The sequence below is a fragment of the Neomonachus schauinslandi genome, chromosome 9, assembly GCF_002201575.2.
Source record: "Neomonachus schauinslandi chromosome 9, ASM220157v2, whole genome shotgun sequence".
NCBI classification, from domain to species: Eukaryota; Metazoa; Chordata; class Mammalia; order Carnivora; family Phocidae; genus Neomonachus; species Neomonachus schauinslandi.
The window spans coordinates 79,509,401-79,529,936 of NC_058411.1; the positions used below are offsets into that span (position 1 = coordinate 79,509,401).

At 35.1% G+C, this 20,536-nt stretch overlaps 1 protein-coding gene across 1 annotated transcript in view; it reads left to right on the top strand.

The window, feature by feature from the left end:
• SPRED1 (sprouty related EVH1 domain containing 1) overlaps positions 1–20,536 on the top strand; it is a 116,040-nt gene that overhangs the window by 56,283 nt on the left and 39,221 nt on the right. The window contains exons 2-3 of the mRNA XM_021695377.2: positions 1,930–2,104; positions 19,979–20,147. Of these exons, the coding sequence (XP_021551052.1) occupies positions 1,930–2,104; positions 19,979–20,147 (344 nt within the window). The remainder of the gene's footprint in view (positions 1–1,929; positions 2,105–19,978; positions 20,148–20,536) is intronic.

Sequence of the window (20,536 nt, forward strand, 5' to 3'; positions counted from 1 at the left end):
AGTCAGGATCCAACTTGTAAAAATATGACTTTAGACTCCTCACTCAACCATAACAAAATGACACTTTAAAAGTATACTAAGCTTTCTGACAAAAGACTTGGGTCAAGAATATATAAAGAACTTCTAAAAAATCAATAATATAAGCATAATAAAAAATGACCAAAGACTTAAAAAGAGGATGGCATATAAATGGCCTATGGGCATATGAAAAGTTGTTCAACACCATGAGTCATCAGGGAAATTGATATTAAAACCATAATGGGTTGCCACTGTAAACTCTCTATAATGAGTAAAATTTAAGACTAGAAACACCAAATATTAGTAGGGATATGGAGCAACTGAAATTATCATGCATTGTTGATGGGAATGTATAATGATAAAACCACTTTGGAAAACAGTTTGTTAAATTTCTTTTATAGCTAAACATACTATCCTGTAACCCATCAGTTCCATTCCTCCATATTAAGAGAAATGAAAGCAGTATGTCTACAAAAAGACTTGTACAAGAATATTTATATAACAGCTTTATTCAGAATAGTCAGCAACTAGGAACAATCCAAATGCCCATCAATACAAGAAACAAGTGAATTGTGATGTATTTATTCAGTGAAGGACTAGTTAGCAGTAAAAAAGAGTGAACTAATACAACAATATAATGAGTCAAATAAGTCAGACAAAAAGGGTACAAATGGTGGTTCTGTTTGATTCCATGGGTACTGAAAGCCCATAACAGTAAAAGCTTATTATTTGTTTAGAAACAGAACAGTGGTTACCTATTTGATGGATAGGAGGCTTAAGGGAATTTTCTGGAGTCATGAAAATGTTCCATATCTTGATTATCATGTTGGTTATGCAGATGTGTACATTTGTCAGAATTTTTTGAATTTTATATTTAAGATCAATATGTTATTGTATGTAAAGTATAAATATGTAAAGCAAAAAAAAAAAATCAACTAGGGGGAGATTTTAGACAAGCACTAGGACAATAGAAATGACAACTGGCAACCTAACACTTGGAACATGCAAAGACACTAAGTAGCACAGAACTGTTACATAGAACCTCAGTTGATATTCGTAGTAACCAAGACAAGTTTAAATTATATTTAATACAATTTTCTAAGAAGTTGTCAAGATATACTACTTTCAGAAAGGATTTCATTAATAATTATTATATTAAAAGTTTGGAACTAAAATGCTTAGATGTCAGTAATCTAAAATACTACTTTATGTGACATATTTCTTAGATTTTACGTAAAGAACAGTTGTGGTTAATATTGGGAAATGATTCTGGCTAGAACTAGAATGTGGTCTCTTTAGAGACTGCTAAAAAGAGAGCATGAAAAGTTTCTGTAGATGAATTTGCTTGATAAGTTCTTGAAATAGAACATTTGTCTTTATATGATCTGTGTGATTTAGATTCCCAGTTGTTAGAAGAAATAAAAAATGTGGCTTCTGTACTGTGTTTGTTTCAGCACTTTATAATCTAGAAATGTTAGAAACTTAGAGATGTCATAATTAAATGTGCTAAAATATAGCAGTAATTTGTCCTGATTATATTGCAACAGATGGACATAAATAGACAAGTTTGATGGTGGCCTGTATAATTTGACAATATTTGTCTCTGGGGTCCCTTATAACTTGTTCCATGGCAATCAGATGTGTTTCAACTACTCAAATGATGAATTGAAAAACAATATCTGCAGTCTTTTGTTGTAAGGTTAGTCTTCAAAATGAAGGTTAACCTTTTAAGTTAGTTTGTGGTTTTTTACCTCTTTCAAGTAGGTTACTTTGTGGACTGTCACGGAAGTAGGAAACATTTTAGTTACCACACATTAACTAATGTGGTCTTTGATTTCTCAAATAAGACTGACAGCTTGGCTGTTTCTTGTTTATAGAAAACCTAATTTCTAATCTTTACATCTGTTTTAGTAATAGTTATGCACGAGTGCGAGCTGTGGTGATGACCCGGGATGACTCAAGTGGTGGATGGTTACCACTTGGAGGGAGTGGACTAAGCTGCGTCACGGTCTTCAAAGTCCCTCACCAGGAAGAGAATGGCTGTGCTGACTTTTTTATCCGTGGAGAGCGACTCAGGGACAAAATGGTAATGAATAATATACCTACTGCTATAATTTTAAGATTCTATAGAATGAATTATCTACTTAAAGTTTGATTAGAATGATTTTTGCCCAGGATCAGTGATTATGTTTCTAAGCTCTTTTAATCTTAAAGACAGTGAAATATGCCTGTTCTTTGCAACTGAGACTCATGAATGTATATGTGTTAGAAAGGAGCTACATTTTTTATTAGATATAATGCATGTATAGTCCCCCCAGTTATTAAACCAGGTATAATCTGCCTTTCCTTCTTTCTCACTCTCCCCTAGTGGAGAGTGGTTGACAAACTGTAGTCCACCGGAAATATCCAGGCCTGCCACATGTTTTTGCATGACCCATGAGTTAAAAATGGTTTTTACAGGGCCTCTGGGTGGCTCAGTCGGTTAAGTGTCTGCCTTCAGTTCAGGTCATGGTCCCAGGGTCTGGGATGGAGTCCCGCATCGGGCTCCGTGCTCCTTCTCCCTCTGCCTGCCATTCCCCCTCCTTGTGCTTGCTCTTGCTCTCTCTCTCTCTCTGACAAATAAATAAAATCTTAAAAAAAAACAAAAAACTTCTTCAAGTTTAAAAAAAAGAATGGTGGGGCGCCTGGGTGGCTCAGTCGTTAAGCATCTGCCTTTGGCTCAGGTCATGATCCCGGGGTCCTGGGATCGAGCCCCACATCGGGCTCCCTGCTCCGCGGGAAGCCTTCTCCCTCTCCCACTCCTGCTTGTGTTCTCTCCCTGCTGTGTCTCTCGCTGTCAAATAAATAAATAAAATCTTTAAAAAGATGGTTTTCGCACTTTTTAGTGATTGAAAAAAATTGAAGAAGAGTAAATTTTGTGACACATGGAAATTACATAAAATTCAAATTTCAGTGTCCATAAATAAAGTTTTTTGCAACATAGCCTTTCTTTTACATTTTGTCTTTGGCTGCTTTCATACTACAATGACAGGCTGAGTAGTTTCAGTAGAGACCATAAGTATCTGGAACCTTACAGAAAATTTTACTGGCTCCTACTCTGGAGTCTGTTTTCTCAGGTTCTTTCTCTTCATTCTCTATTAATCTAGTTATTCTAGGCTCATAAGACTACCTGGTTGCCAGACTAAGTTTTAACACTACTGTCTTCTACCCAGATGAGTGTTTTCTTCTATCTATGTATTTTAAAATTTGAATCTAAACTTTGGTAATGTTAGATATTCACTCTCTTCTAATTAGTGTGGAAAGCTCTTTTTTATTTGTGAGCCAAAAACCAACTGCAATCAGGATACCTGAAAAGCTGAGTAATGTTAATGTCATTTCTGCATCAAGCAAAAGGAAAGCATACACTTAGAAGCAGAATTAGAATAAAATGCCAAAAATTTCCAAGACTCTTAAAAATAACTAGAATTCCCTTTAAATATGTAATTGTGGACTAGTTTGTAAGCCCATTTAGTTAGCATCCATAATGTTATTTCTACTGAAAATGTGTTTTAAGTTCCAAATAATTCTTTCAATACATGAACATTTTGAATAAGTCTACTTTTAATTCTGGTTTGGTTTCTGGATATTTTTTATTACTGAATTGTTTTAGTAATTTAGAAAGTTGCCCAACTTGTCTGTCCCCCAGTTTCTGCCTCAATTAAATGGAGAGTTACCCTAAATCCTCTTGAAAGCTTTCCAACTCTGTTTTTTGAGTTTATGATTCATTCCTGATAATGTATCTCAATTAACCAGAATGTGGTTTTAGGATTGTAGGAAATCCCAGTTGAAGTCATAAGTGTATATAATAAATTTAACATGTCATCTCTAAAAGTTTGAATATTTAAGGGTGGTTTTGAGTTTGCATAAGATGGTAGATGGCATATACTAACACTTATTTAAATAAGCCTTGTAAACATCTAAGAAAGAGCCTGTGGTGACCTGTCCTGGAGTTTATGCTTCTTGTCTGAGCTAATAATAATGGGAATGTTGTTGGAGGAGAGGTTGTAGATTTTAGGAACTGAGTGAAATAGTGAAGATTTAAGGAATGTTTTAGCTTCATAAAAATAGGAGAAGAGAAGACAAGTCAAAGATGGAGAAAGAGTTGGAGAAAAAACCTTGCTAGAAAAAGCATAAAAACAAGGAAAAGATGACCTAGATGTGAAGTAGAGAAAAGGAATAATCAGAGTGAAACAGATTATTAGTTACATTAATGAAGGTGGACAGTTTACTTTAGGATAATTAAATATGGGACCAAGTCTGCATTAACTAGGAGTGAAACTGGTCAGAGAAACCTCAGATTGATGGATTAGGTGGTTACTCAGAGTGTGGCTTTGACATAAAGCTAGTGAGAATAAAACGGATTCATAAAGAACACAGGAAAACTTACTTCATTATGTCAGGAGTTAATTTGAGCCCATAACCTAATCCTAGGGTAGAGAATCATAATAGACCAACAAGAAAATAGGTTTTTCTGATAGAAGCACTGACCCAGGAATCAGAACATCTGTTGTTTCACCTGACCATTTTGCCTAGAAGAAACTTGTTATTTGTGAAACATGGATGATAAGTATATCTCTGTGTAGACATAAAAGAAAAATTACTTTCAGTTGGAGGGTTGCCATTTTTCTTGTAGGGATTAGCCTATAGTAAAGAGTTTTAGGTGATGGGGATTTGTGTGATTAAAGGTGGAGGCAGTAATGCATGGATATAAATTGAAAACAGCAAAATCTTATGGAATCTCTAGACAAATGGGACAGGGATATTGAAATAAGCACATTATTTGGCCCCCCTTTCTGGGGTATGCACATCTGATCAAGATAATTCTGAAGCAATAACAGAATTGAAGTGTATATCTTTTTCATTATCACTGTATTTTGGGATCATTAATGTCCTTATCTATAGATATTTTTATTTTATTTTTTTTAAAGATTTTATTTATTTATTTGACAGAGCGAGACACAGCGAGAGAGGGAACACAAGCAGGGGGAATGGGAGAGGGAGAAGCAGGCTTCCTACAGAGCAGGGAGCCCGATGCGGGGCTCGATCCCAGGACCCTGGGATCACGACCTGAGCCGAAGGCAGACGCTTAACGACTGAGCCACCCAGGCGCCCCTTGATTGGTTTTATTTTAATCCATTTTTCTGGATTCTAGTTTCATGATTTATCTAAAAAAGAAGTAGTACCTTATGACTGTCAAGTCTATAATTTTACAAAGTTTTCCCAAGTTGATGGTTTTCTTTAAAATCCTTGGTGAGTAAACTGCAATTAACTGTTATCCCCATGCAATAGTTAATCATGTAAAAGATATTTGGTAAAAACTGTTCTGTACCCATTTTTTATGTGAGTCACATTGTAGAATCATCTACCTTAGATGAATTATAGAAATGAAGTGAGATCCCTTCCTTTCATACCCTCTAAGAAAACTTGTGCCCTTTAAGAAAGGATCGATAATTAGTAATCTGAGAACACTTGTGTAGCTAATAAAGAAATACTAGATAATACTTTAAAGAGTGTGTATAAGTCAGAATACTGGTTAACAGTAGTGAAGAAGAAAGATGGCTTTTCTCAAAGGTAAAAGAAGCACTTTGGTAGAAGACTTTCCAGTCTTTGATTTACAGTTACTTGTACTAAAAATGTCTTGTTACACTTCCCAAAGGGTTATAGTTCACTTTTTTTTTTTTTTTTTTTTTTTTTTTTTACAAGAAAGGGAGCACAGATAAAGAGCAGGCTGACTGGGATTTTTTCAGGAAGGCAGGCTTTTGTGCAATGAGGTCATTCATTCCTTCATTCAGAGGATCAGAAATTATTTCCTATAATGCTTACCTGTAACTTGCCTGTTTTTGTGATGCTTAAACAAGTGGAATTTATTTCTCAGGCTACACTTTCCTACTCTAAATTAGAGCTCCTGAATAGGTCAAAGTTCAGGCTGCTTGCCTCTTCACCACTAGCAGTTCCTCCTCTTTCCAGGTTGCCTTACAATCGTTATTTTTCTAAGCATGCCTGAGGAAAAAGTTGGAATGTTCTGCTCTACATTGACTTTCATACTTTATTGATGATTGAGAAGGAATTCAAAAGAAATACCAGGTTTTGGTGTTGTAGCCCAAGATAATGAAATACTACCTTTCATTAGGTAATAATGACACTTGGGGATGGGTGGAATAGTTTTGACGAGGATGGATTCTCAGAACTGCTTTTTTTTTTTTTTAATTTATATGAATTATAGCCTCCATTTCCTTCTGAATCTTTACAGCCTTGATTTCTCCAGTAAAAGCTAGTGTTACCTTGGATCACATTTTTAAAAATGCTAACTAAAATTTAACTGTTAATTTGGGTAGATAATCTTCACTGTAGAGCTTCACATTTCCCATGATAGAAACTTTCTCTTTTGAATTCAATTTTCACTAGATAAAGTGACCCTTCTCTGTTAATATGACACTCTTACTTTATAGGCATTTTATCAGAGTATTTATCATATGTATAGATTGTATTATTTGACCATTTTAGCTAAATTGCATGTGATATATAAATTTGAACACTGAATTATAATATACCTTTAGAGTCTTTATGAGTACTGAATAAACTATTAATAATATTTAAATTTTTGCTAAAATATTACTAAAAACAGTTTTTAATTATGGAATTCTAAAATAACTATTTAAAATAATTTTATGTAGTAGACAATAAAAAATTTACTAATTTAAAGGTATTATGCTTTTTTTTTAAGGTTTTATTTGTTTATTTGAGACAGAGAGAATGAGAGAGAGAGAGAGAGCACATGAGAGGGGGGAGGGTCAGAGGGAGAAGCAGGCTCCCTGCCGAGCAGGGAGCCCGATGCGGGACTCATCCAGGGACTCCAGGATCATGACCTGAGCCGAAGGCAGTCGCTTAACCAACTGAGCCACCCAGGCGCCCAAAGGTAGTATGCTTTTAAAAGCTTATTATATACTAAGATAACAAGAAATAGGGTAGGCTGTATAGAACGATAAAGTAGGACTCTTAAAACATCTGGATTACTTAAAACATTCTGTGGAAACAAGAAAAAGGCACTGTGCTATGTCAAAGCAAAGTTATAGATATCATTATAAGCTTAGAGTCACAAAGTAATATTAAAATGAAGAAAGGAAAAATAAGAAACATTTCAAGTTTTAAGAATTTGCCAGAGATTTAAGGAATTGTTTTTTTGATTAGTAAGTAATTAGGTTGTGGATAAAAATGGTTATAAAAGTTAAAATGCCGGGATGCCTGGGTGGCTCAGATGGTTAAGCATCTGCCTTCAGCTCAGGTCACGATCCCAGGGTCCTGGGATCGAGCCCCACATCAGGCTCTGTGCTCAGCAGGGAGCCTGCTTCTCTCTCTCCCTCTGCCTGCCTGTCTGCCTACTTGTGATCTCTCTCTCTCTCTGTCAAATAAATAAAATAAAATAAATTTTTTTAAAAAAGTTAAAATGCCTATATGATAATAGTTCTGTTGTTTAGAAAGACACATTTTTAAAATGGGGTTTCTTTCCAGATAGTAGAGCTTAAAACAAAATTAGAGTGTTTGTTTTCTAGGAAGAAAATAAAGTAGTTAAAATATAGCAGTGGCTTTTTTAAAAAATGAAACTTACCCACTCTCCACCATTGGAAACCTTAGAAGATCAGGGATCATCTTTCTGCCTTGGATTAAACTTTATAAAAGTACAGAACAACAATTTTCTGCTTAGCCTTTCCCACTGTGCCTCTGTGAATTATTCCATTGTGAAACATCAGTCCTTCTACAGAACTTTTCCTCCACTGAAAATCAATTGCATTAACTAACTTTTTGCTTAGGATTCACCAGCTCTCTCTCTTGAAAGATACTGGTTCTAGTCACCATAATACTGCAAAGTTAGGGGGAAAAATGGGAGTGGGAGTAGAGATAGTTCAGCATTTTTATTGTTCCTTACTCCTCTTACAGGATATTACTCTATCACCCATGTATATACATCCCTCTGTTGACACTCTGTACCATTTAGATCCCGTCCTCTAGCTTTCATTTTCATCTGTTGAGTGTAGCAGTTCCTTCCCATAGCCAGCTTTTCCACATCTGAGCCTCATCATCATTTTTGGCTGCTTTTCTTTGCATAGTCTTGACCTTCTGGTCTTCATTTCAGCAACCTACTTTCCTGCATCTGGTTGTTACTCAAAACTGTTCTATTTGAGGAATTTTACAATTTCCTGTCATTTCTATTTTATTCCCCTTTCCTTGCTCTTAGAGTGTCGTGCTTACTCTATCACTTTGTACTCCAGTTTTCTCCCAATTTCACTAGACTCTTTCTGGCTTCATTATCTTCTATTATTTTCTTTTTTAATCCAATCTAAATTTTTCTTGTCAGTCATTCAAACCACTCTCATTCATATTTCAGTCTCCAGTATGTGATGAGTTTTTGGCTTACCTTGCACTAAAGGAACTTCATTGAATCCTACATTATCAAAAGGGAATACTCCCTTTTTAAAGGTGAGTCTTTCATGTAACAAGTATTTATTGAGTAGCTACTGTGTGCTAGACATTGTTCTATGCACTGGGGATATTTAAATAAACAAGTCCCAGTTTTTAAGACAACATTCTGGTGAGGGACAAAGAAATATTATAATAAATAAACAAAATAATATGCTAGACAGTTCTAAGTGCTAAGGGGAAAAAACAAATCAGGGAAAAAGAGGTAGGGAGTTTTTTGTAGGGAGGTTTGTTAAAACTTTAGATTGGATAACCAAGGAAGGTTTTACTGAGAAAAAGTAGGTAACAGTTGAGTAAGATTTCTGTTTGGATAAGGCCTTATATTTTAGCTTATATGTTTGGATTTTCAGATCTTGAGTATCCTTAAAGTAGAATTAATCTGTAATTTTGGCTAATATTTTATGCTACACTATGTAAGATCTTGAACTTTTTGTGGACTTGGTGAATGGATTCAAATAGTGCAACAATAATAGTTGTAGACCTAGGAATTAGTGATTCTTCCATTTATTCAAACAAATGTTGTTTTTGATTCTGTTTCATTCTTTTCATCTGTACATTTCTCCTATCTTGCCTGTGTTACTGCAGACAAGGCTCCTAATATTTTTCATGGCCCAGTTTTACCTAACTTTCTCTAGCTTCTGCATTGCTTATTATATTGAATTTTCTACAACCTGGGTCTGATATTTAGTAGTTTCCAAAAATTTCCTTGAGACAATTCTGTTTCCTTATCTCAACACAAAAAACTTATAAGCTGGTCACTACTCTTTTTTTTTTTTTGTCTTGAATTTATCTGCCTGTTTCCCAAAGCAGTCCTTTCCATGATGTTGCCTTACTGAATTATTCATTCGTGATTCACCAAAAGCATGCATTGAACTTATGGAAATGCCTCCCTCTCTTTTACATTAACTAAATAACTGTAAAGATACCGTGTTAAAAGTTTTTGTGGAATAGAGAATGTAGGCAGACAGCTTGCTACTCCTGAGGAAATGATAATGGGAAGGAACAGTTGCCTTTTTATTGTTGCAGGTAAGTCACAGATGGAAAAATAGGAAAACTGAGTTAGAGAAAGAACCTTGGGCAAACCAGTTTTCCTGGGAAGGACTGGAATGGAAGAAATGATAATTAATGACATTCATCTAGTCCAAAATTACCAATTCATTATTATCTTTAGAAAAGATAATAAATTGTACAATTAATGGCTTTTCTGGATAGCCATGAGTTTTGTGACTTTTCTCCCAGCAGTTGTTTTACACCAGTTAATTCTTTAATATTGCCAGTATTCCTTGAAGAGAAAAAAACCCTGCCTGTTACCATTTCTATTCTCTTTCTTCTAGAGCCATGCAATAGCTGTTTCTTGAAAATTAAGATCTGGAATATGTCCCACATTACCTTTCTGGTTGCTTTTATTTTGTCTTTTCAGAAAACTTCAGCTTAACACTTCCTTCAGCACTCTCTTTACTGATTATATTATACTTCCTCTTTAATATTCAATTATTAATTTTAAGGTAATATTTCATTGTTTAATTGATTTATACTGGCTGATTTGGTCTGTCAGGCTCATCAGGACTATCTTGGCTTCATGTTTCTGTTTTATACCTCATTGTGATATATTGCACACCGCTTCCATTACATTCCGACTGCCATTAAACTGTTAATGATAGCTAATAACCTTGCTGATAGCTAAATTAAAGCCCAAATTCTTTGACCCCAAATTATTGACTTTATTAACTTTATTAATATTTCCTCACTACTTTTGCTTTATGAACCTAAATAGAATAGTAGCATGCCTTTAATAGATTAGTTGATTGATATTATTCCTTTAATTAATCAACAGATATTTGAGTGCCTTCTATGTGCTAGACTTTTGAAGTTTATGATATAATACAGTATGATGGTTTGATTTAGACTTCTTATATTAGTCTGCTTGGGCAGCCATAACAAAATGCCACAGATTGGCTGCCTTAAACAGTGGAAATTTATTGTAAAGTCCAAGATCTAGGTGCCAACTGGTTCATTTTCTGATGAGAGCTTTTCTTCCTAGATTTCAGAAGGATGCAATTCAATCCATTACAGTTCCTGTTCAGTTCCACTGGTTTGTCTGTTGATTGCTAAGTGAATATTTCACTTTTTAACTACTTTTAGTTTTATGTGGTTTAATAACTGCTAATACTAGTTTTCCACTCATTAGTCATCCTTACCCTTTTTTATTGGTATATCTTTGCTCACTCAGAACACTAAACAATTTGTCTTTTTTTTTTGGTCATTTCTGGTATCCTTTAAGCTCTTTCATGCAACTTATCTTCCTTTTGTATAGCATTAGCTAGAACTTGAAAATAATGTTAAATGTTGATGCTAATGTTGGCTTCTTGTGAATTTAATGGAATTTCTAGTGTTGCAGACACAAGTATGATTTAGCTGTTGCTTTGAGATGTCCTTTATTTTAAGAAAGTGTCCTTGGGGTGCCTGGGTGGCTCAGTCGTTAAGCGTCTGCCTTCGGCTCAGGTCATGGTCCCAGGGTCCTGGGATCGAGCCCCGCATCGGGCTCCCTGCTCCGCGGGAAGCCTGCTTCTCCCTCTCCCACTCCTGCTGCTGTGTTCCCTCTCTCGCTGTATCTCTCTCTGTGAAATAAATAAAATCTTTAAAAAAAAAAAAGAAAGTGTCCTTAATGTCTCAGGTTTCCCTACCAGAAGTTGATACTCATTTTTTTTGAAATCTAGTTTTGCAGATGTTCCATAGACTTTTTAATTGATATTTTTATTGTGACAATTATAGATTACTAATTGTTGTTGTAAGGAATAATATGAACAGATCCTGTTACTTTTTACCCAGTTTTCCCATTAGTAACATTTTGTAAAACTATAGTATAATCACAATTAGGATATTTATTCACATTGATACAAACCATCATATTCAGGTTTTCCTACTTTTACTTGTACTTATTTCAGTGTGTATTTAGAACTATACAGTTTTACCATCCACAGAAAAGAATCAAAACCATTCAGTAACCACAAGAATCCTCCCTCCTGTTACTCTTTTATAACCACATCCACCTCCTCCTTGGCCTGGCAACCACTCATCTGTTCTCCATTTCTGTAATTTTGTAATTTTAAAAATGTTATATATTTAGAATCATAAGTAAGTAACCTTCCAGGATTGGCTTTTTTCATTCACTGCTGTTCCCTGAGGGTTCATTCAGGTTGTTGAGTGTATCAATAGTTTGTTCCTTTTTATTACTGGCTAGTATTCTGTGATGTCTTTGTACTAGATTTGTTTAACCATTGACTCACTGAAGGACATGTAGGCTGTTTGCAATTTTGCGCTATTGAAAATAAAACTGCTCTGAACATTCATGTACAAGTTTTTTTTTATGAATCGAAGTTTTATTTCTCTGGAATAAATGGTCAAGAGTGCAATTGTTGAATGTATGATAGTTTTGTAAGAAACTGCCAGACTTTTTCCCAAAGTGGCTGTGCACTGTATTACATTTCCATTAATGGTGTATGAACACTCCAGTTTCTAGGCATTCTTGCCAGCATTTTGTGTAGTTACTATTTTTTATTTTAGTCATTCTGATAGGTGTGTAGTGAGAGAATTCATTGTGGTTTTAATTTACATTTCCCTAATGGCTAATGATGTTGAATATCTTTTTATGTGCTTATTTGTACCTATTCAGTGAAAAATATGTTCAGGTCCTTTACCTATTTTTCTTATTGAATTGTTTTTTTTGATGTTGAGTTCTGAGAGTTCTTTATATATTCTAGATACTTGTCCTTTGTTGGGATATGTGCTTTGCAGATATTTTCTCCCAGTCCTTAGTTTTCTTTTTATCTTCTTTTTTTTTTTTTTTAAGATTTTATTTATTTATTTGACAGAGAGAGAGAGACAGATAGAGAGGGAACACAAGCGGGGGAGTGGGAGAGGGAGAAGCAGGCTTCCCCCAGAGCAGGGAGCCCGATGCAGGGCTTGATTCCAGGACCCTGGGATCATGACCTGAGCCGAAGGCAGATGCTTAACAACTGAGCCACCCAGGCGCCCCTTCTTTTATCTTCTTGATGGAGTCTTGCAGAGCCAAAGTTTTAAATTTTTATGATGTTCAATTTATCAATTTTTTCCTTTCATTGATCATGATTTTGGTGTCAAGTCCAAGAACTCTTTTGTCTTTCCTAAGTCTCAAAGACTTATCTGATTTTTTTTCCTAAAAGTTTTATAGTTTTACATTTACATTTTATATTTAAGTCTTTGGTCAGATTTGAGTTAATTTTTATATATTGTATAATACTGAGGTCTAGGGGTTTTTTTTGGTTTTTTGCCTATGAATGTCCAGTTTTTCTAGCACCATTCTAAAAGTATCACACATTATATTACTATAGCTATTTTGGAAGCCCTCCCTGTCCTTGTATATAGGGTAGTGATTTCTCCCATTTCACTCTTCTTTCTTAAGATTATTTTCACTATTCTAGGGTCTGTGTCTTTCCATATAAATTTTAGAATAATCTTAACCTATGTCTACAAAAATCCTTACTTGGATTTTGATAGGAGTTGTATTAAACTTATGGGTCAGTTTGGGGAGAATTGACATCTTTACTATGTTGAATATTCTAATTCATGAATGTGGTTTGTCTCTAGTAAGGTCTTTGAATTCTTCCATTAGCATTTTGTGATTTTTAGCATGTAAATCCTATATTTGTTTTGTTAAGTGTATCATTTTTCTTAGGGCATTTGTAAACAGTATTGTGTTTATAATTTTGATTAGTACATGCTCATTGTATAGAGATGTGATTGATTTTTGTATCCTGTTACCTTGCTGAACTATGAGGTTTTTGGATTCCCTGGATTTTTTCAGTGTAGACAATCATGTCATATACAAGTACAAACAGTTGTATTCCTTCCTTTTCAATCTGAATGCCTTTATTTCTTTTTTTCCATTATTGCAGTGACAAGAACTTCCAGTACTTTGTTCAAGAAGAATGGCATTAGTGTACATCCTTGCCTTGTTCAGATCTTAGTGGAAACACATTCAGTCTTCTACCCTTGAGTAAGATGTTAGCTGCAGGGTTTTTTATAGTGCTCTTTAATGAATTGAGATAATTCTCTATTCCTGACTTGCGGATATATTTTATCATAAATGGGTGTTCAAATTTGTCAAATGCTTTTTGCAGGCAATTGGTATGATCACATCTTCAGCTTGTTGATATGATAGATTACATTGATTAAGTTTTGAATGTTGACCCAGCCTTGTGGCCTAGAATAAATCCTACTTGGTCATGGTGTATAATCTTTTTATATATCATTGGGTTTGATTTGCTGCTATTTTTTTTTAAGTTTATTTGCTTTTTTTAGTAATCTCTGCACCCAATGTGGGGCTTGAACTCGTGACCCTGAGATCAGGAGTCGCATTCTCTTCCAAATGGACCAGCCACGTGCCCTGATTTGCTTCTATTTTGTTAAGGAATTTTGTATTTAAGTTATGAGAGGTATTGGTCTGTAGTTTTCTTTTTTGGTATTAGTCTTTGTCTGGTGTTGGTATCAAGGTAATACTGGCCTCATAAAATGAATTGGGGAGTGTTCCTTCTTTTTCTGTTGTCTGGGAGAGAGTGTGTAAAATTGGTGTTAGTTCTTCTTTAAATATTTGGTAGAATTCTCCAGATAAATCATGTCAGTATAGAGAGATTTCTTTAAAAGCTTTTAATTACAAATTGAATTTCTTTAATGGTTATAGGACTATTCAGGTTTTCTTTTATCTTGATTGAGTTTTGATAATATATGATTTTTAAAGTATTGGTTCATTTCTTCTAAGTTGTCTAATTTATGATTGAAAAGTTGTTTTTAATATATCAATTATACTTCTAAAGGCTCCAAGATCCTTAGTGCTGTCCCTTGTTTTCTTTCCTGAAATTGGTGATTTGTTTGTTCATTTTGAATTTGTCAGTGTTTTCTTTAAACAGCATTTTGTTTCATTGATTTTCTTTCTATTTTCTTTATGGATTTTTATTTCAATTGATTGGGTTTCTGTTTATTATTATTTTCTTCCTTCTGCTTGCTCTGTTTTTCTTTTTTAGTTTCTTGGGAGGAACTTCAGTTACTGATTTAAGACCTTTTCTCATTCCAGTGTCCATAGCCTTTTGAAAGGCTTCAATTCACTGTAATGCAAAGGTTTGGATTTATAAAGTTTAACCTTGTTTATTAAGTTATTCAAATCTTTTATATCCTTTCTCTCCCTCTCTTTCTTTCTTTTTTCTTTGGGGGGGGGGTCTAATTTAGCTCAAAGGCTGAAGCTCTCCAACTATCATTATGTTTTTGAATATTCTTGTGTTTCTAAATGGTTTTTGTGTTATATAAATATTGCTGTATAAATTGATTAATAAAGATTCATGGCTGTTAAATCCTCAGATCATTGAGATTGACGCCTTCAGAGTTGTGTGGTCCCCTCTCCAAATTATACAGACCCAGTAGAGGGAGAAGAGAATTGTTTAAGGTTTTGTTTTAGCTTAGCAATTCAGAGATCTAATAGCCTGTGGGAGCTTGGGAAAGAGCAAAGCAAGGAAGCAGGGGTTATTGCCTGTGTTCAAGAATTTTATGTTGTTGTTTGTGCGGCCACCAGGAGTTAGAACAGTGTCTTAATTAGAAGTCAGTGACTATGGTTTTCTCCAATTTCTGCTGGTAGTAATCCCTTCTAAATTCTCTGCAGGGGATGGTCTCCTTGATGATGGTCTTTATATCTCTCAGAGGTGCTGAAGGAATCACAGCGTATCTCATTTTCTATTCCCTTATCCACTTTTATTTTTACTTCCTACTGATTCAGTTTCTCTGATGGTTATAGGTCTCCAGTGGTTTTCTGTTTACTTTTCAATCAGTATTGATTAAGTTATAGTTTTGTTTTTTTTTTCCTAGGATACTGGCTATTTCACTTACGTTTTCAAATTTGGGGGTATAAAATCTTACACTACATTCCTTATTTCTAAAGTTTTGCTGCGCTTTCAGTTTTGTTCCACTTTCATTCCTAATAATGTTTATTTGTACTTTTAAAAAAACTATTTATTTTAGAGAAAGAGTGTGCAGAGGGGAGCGAAGGGCAGGGCTGAGGGAAAGAGGGGAATCTTTTTTTTTTTTTAAAGATTTTATTTATTATTTGACAGATAGAGACACAGTGAGAGAGGGAACACAAGCAGGGGGAGTGGGAGAGGGAGAAGCAGGCTTTCCGCGGAGCAGGGAGCCCAATGCGGGGCTTGATACCAGGACCCTGGGATCATGACCTGAGCCAAAGGCAGACGCTTAACAACTGAGCCACCCAGGTGCCCCTGGGAGAGAGAATCTTGTGCAGACTCCACACTGAGCATGGAGCCCGAGGTGGGGCTCAATCTCAGGACTCTGAGATCGTGACCTGAGCCGAAACCAAGAGTCTGATGCTTAACTGACAGTGCTACCTAGGTGCCCCTGTTTATTTTGCATTTATGCCTTTTTTGTTTATCCATTTCATTTCTTTGCAAAGAGTCAACTTTTAGCAAGAATAGTATAAGATCTCCTGTACATCTTTTACCCAAATACACCAAATTTTTTCCCCAAATATGTCAATTTTTTAACATTTTGGCATGTTGGTTTTCTCATTCTCTCTCCCTCCCCCAGTACACACACACACACACACACACACACACACATGTTTCTGAACTATTTGAAGTAAATTGCATATATTCTGCCTTTTACCTCTTAGTACCTCAGTGTATTTTCCCTAAGAACTAGGATATCTTCTTAGTCACAGTCTAAGTATCCTATTTAGGAAGTTTAACATAATATGGTACTTTAATCTACAGTCCATATTCCAGTTTTTTCAACTGACCTAATAGTGTTCTTATAACATTTTTGTACCTTCCATATGAGATCACATAGCACTTGGGTTTCACATGTCTTTATTCTCCTTTAATCTGGAGCAGTTCCTCAGTCTTTCCTTTATGACCTACATATATTTAAAGGGTGCTGGCTCCCTCCCTTCTGTTGTAGCTGAACTGCTGTTATGTGAGAAACACTGCCATTGTTCCTTCTGTTCCTTTTTAAAAATGTCTAAAATCCAACTCAGCTCAGAACATAGCATTAAAGACAAATTTTTATTAATAGTAAAATTATATATTTGATAATAATACAGTTTGATATTTCTTGGTGTCTTTATAAAGGATACTAGCTTTTATATCATCCAGAAAACTAAATGTGAAGCAACTGTTTGAGATACCAATTACTGATTTTGGTTAGAAGTAATCTAATTTGAATTTGGCACTTTTAGTTCAAAAGTGAAATGATTTTTCCTTGGAGTCAAAGATATTTCAGAAAGTTACTAGTAAAAACATTCAAGTCTAGTTACCAACTATACTACTTCTTAGATAATACAATTTGTAAACATGTAATTATCTATTTGTAAGGTAGCAACTATAATAAAGTACATGGTAGTTTGAAAGTACATATTTAATGTTACTCTGCTCTCCCAAATTGTTAGTTGTTATTAATGAAACAAAAATGCACTTGTACCCATTTTTGACTTGGTCTATTTTAAGTACTTCTGGCAAACAGTCCAGTAATTTTATGATGGGAGTTTTGCTCTATATTTCCCAAAATAGCTTGGAATATATCTTCAGAAGTTGCAGTTATTTAGTGACTGTGGCATTTTCCTTTCCCCCTCTCTATAAAATACCCTAGAATTTCTTCCAGAAGAAGGAAAAACACTGGAGGTTGAAATTTTTCACTGCCTTTAGAATCTGTTAACTTTAGCTTCTCAGAATCTATCCATAAGCTCTTTGAGCTCCTGAGTACTTTTATTTATAATTCAAATTTCTCCTCCTCCTTTATTAAAAAAGTCTCTTCTTATAAATAATCATCTAGTTTTTCGTAGCAATTATTGTATTGTGGATTAGTGGATCACCATTATTACTACTATTTATTGAAGGTTTACTATGTGTCAGTTACAAACCAGTGTTAAAATTTTACTGCTTTTTAAAATACTCATGCACTTACCTTTATTGAGATCTTTATTTCTCCATACAGCTTCAAGTTACTGTCTTGTGTTATTTCATTTCACTTTGTAGGATTTCCTTGAGCTTTTTTTGCAGGGCAGATCTAGTAACATTCTCTCAGCTTTTGTTTATCTGGGAATGTCTTAGTTTCTATCCTACTTTTGAAGGACAGTTTTGCCAGAAAAAGGATTCTTGGTTGACTTTTTTTTCTTTTAGTACTTTGAATATATCTGCCCACTATCTTCTGGCCCCCAAAGTTTCTAAAGATAAATCTGCTAATATTCTTTTTTAGGATCCCTTGAATGTGACAGTTCACGTTTGTCATGTTGCTTTCAAGATTCTCTCTTTGTCTGATGTGTGGCTCTCTTGAATTCATCTTATTTGGAGTTTGTTGAGCTTCTTAGATGTTTATATTGATGTCTTTCATCAAATTTATGAAGTTTTAAACTATTGTTTCTTCATATATATTCTTGGCCCCTTTTCCTTTTCTTTCTGTAGCTCCCACAATATGTGTGTTGATTCTTTTTTTTTTTTAAGATTTATTTATTTGGGGGGGTGGGGGGGCGCGGGGCAGAGGGGCAGAGGGAGAGGGAGAGAGAATCCCAGGCAGACTCCATGCTGAGAGCAGAGCCTGACACAGGGCTCAATCTCATGACCCTGAGATCCACAGAGCCCAAATCAAGAGTCTTATGCTTAACCACCTAAAACACCCAGGCACCCCTATGTTGGTCCTCTTGATGGTGTCCCACGGGTCCCTTAAGCTGTTTGCTTTTCTTTAACTTTTTCTTTTTGTTCTTCAGACTCAGTAATGTCTATTGTCTATTTTCAAGTTCACATATCTTTTTCTGCCTGCTCAAATCTGCTTTTGAATCTCTAGTGAATTTTTTGTTTCATTTATTGTGCTTTTCAGCTCCAGAATTTCTTTGTTTCTTTTTAGATTTTCTTTTTTTTAATTTAATTTAATTTATTTATTTATTTATTTTTGATTCAATATTTTTTTATTATTATGTTACGTTAATCACCATACAGTACATCATTAGTTTTTGATGTAGTGTTCCATGATTCATTATTTGCATCTCTTTATTAATACTTTCATTTTGTTTGTACATTGTTTTCTTAACTTTCTCCTTAAGACAGTTTTATGGTTTTTTTAAGCCTTGGTCTAATGGCTCTGCCATGCCTTTTTTAGGCACAGTTTCTCTTGATTTTCTTTTTTTCTTACAGTGGGAAAAGGAAAAAAAATGAATTTACTGTTTGTTTGTGTGCCTTGAGCTTTTTTGTTCAACATTGAACATATGAATCTAATTATGTGGTAACTCTGGAAATCAGATTGTCCCCCTTCCACAAGATTTGCTTTTTTGCTTTTTTTTTTTCCTTTAAATTGTTGTAAGTTGTCTCTGTGCTGAGGATCTGCCTGAAGTGTAAATTTAGGTCTTCTCATGTCTTTTTTGAGTATTTCCTTGGGTATGAATAGTAACTTTCTAATTTTCCCCAGGAATGTAATTGTTTTTGAATGTCCTAGTCTTTAATGTCTGGCACCCAAAATGGGAAAAAGTAAAAAATGATAGATAAAAAAGGATGCTGATCCTTTAAATAACCTGGACATCTCTTCCTTCTGTTGAGGAGGGACTGGCAACAGTAAGGGAAGGTATAACAATTATGGCTGTCCTCCTCTTTGTCTGCACCTCTCTGATCAAAGTCAGCCATCGGTAATCAGAGCATAGATCACCGATATTTGGAGGACAGGGTCCTTTTTACCCACTCTGGCTCCTGTGAGTTGTGTGCGACCTGCTCCAGGAACATGTTGTGCATAACTCCCTGCCATGGGAGGTGGGTAGCTGCTACTGTACTAATGTTGAGATTGACCAAAATTAACCCCAGTTTACTGTGTTTGTCTTCCCTTGGGAGTTGCAAACCTTCTAACAGACTAAGGAGTTCCAACATAGTTCTTTTTTTTTTTTTTTTTTAAGATTTTATTTATTTATTTGACGGAGAGAGAGAAACAGCGAGAGAGGGAACACAAGTAGGGGGAGTGGGAGAGGGAGAAGCAGGCCCCCTGCTGAGCAGGGAGCCTGATGTGGGGCTCGATCCCAGGACCCTGGGATCATGACCTGAGCCGAAGGCAGACGCCTAACGACTGAGCCACCCAGGCGCCCCCCAACATAGTTCTATCAGACAGATTCTGCCAGTGTAATTGTTGTCTAGGTAGGGAGAAAGTTTCCTTCTTACTTTGTCATCTTCCCAGAATCCTCTTTTTAATCCCATTTTAAAATTTCTGTATTGAGTGACTTTATGAAGTAGATTAAGTAGCAAGACCTCTATATTAATGGTGGGGGGAAATGCATTTACTGAAATATAATAGCTCTTATTCTCACTTCAATTAGTATTTAAGAGCTACATTAGATTATTTGATACATGTATAGTAATCTTTGGCATTTAACTTTTGGCAGGTGGTTTTGGAATGTATGCTTAAAAAAGACCTCATTTACAATAAGGTCACTCCAACATTTCACCACTGGAAGATTGATGACAAGAAATTTGGCCTTACTTTTCAAAGTCCTGCTGATGCTAGGGCTTTTGATAGAGGCATTCGAAGAGCTATAGAAGATATTTCTCAAGGTAGGTTTTCTTGACTATTTTCTTAATTTGTTTATCATATATAGTACAGTAGAATGACTTTAAACAAGTCAGCTTTTGTGATGTGTGTGATTAGCTTTGAAAGCTCACTGTAGGCAAAGATAAAATAATGGGTTTTTTAATGTTTTATATTTGTCACATCATAATATATACCACTTACGTGTATTTTCTTGAACCCATCAATAGCAGCCTTCAGATAATGCAAATAAGTAGGAGCGTGAAGAGGGAACAGTCAGAACTTTCAAAATCCTTGTGTGTTGTTGTATCAGTCATATCCTTGTTTTGGTCATAAAAAAGAGAAAATTTCTAATCAAATATAGTTGACCCTTGAACAACATGGGTTTGAACTATGCCAGCCCACTATATGTGGA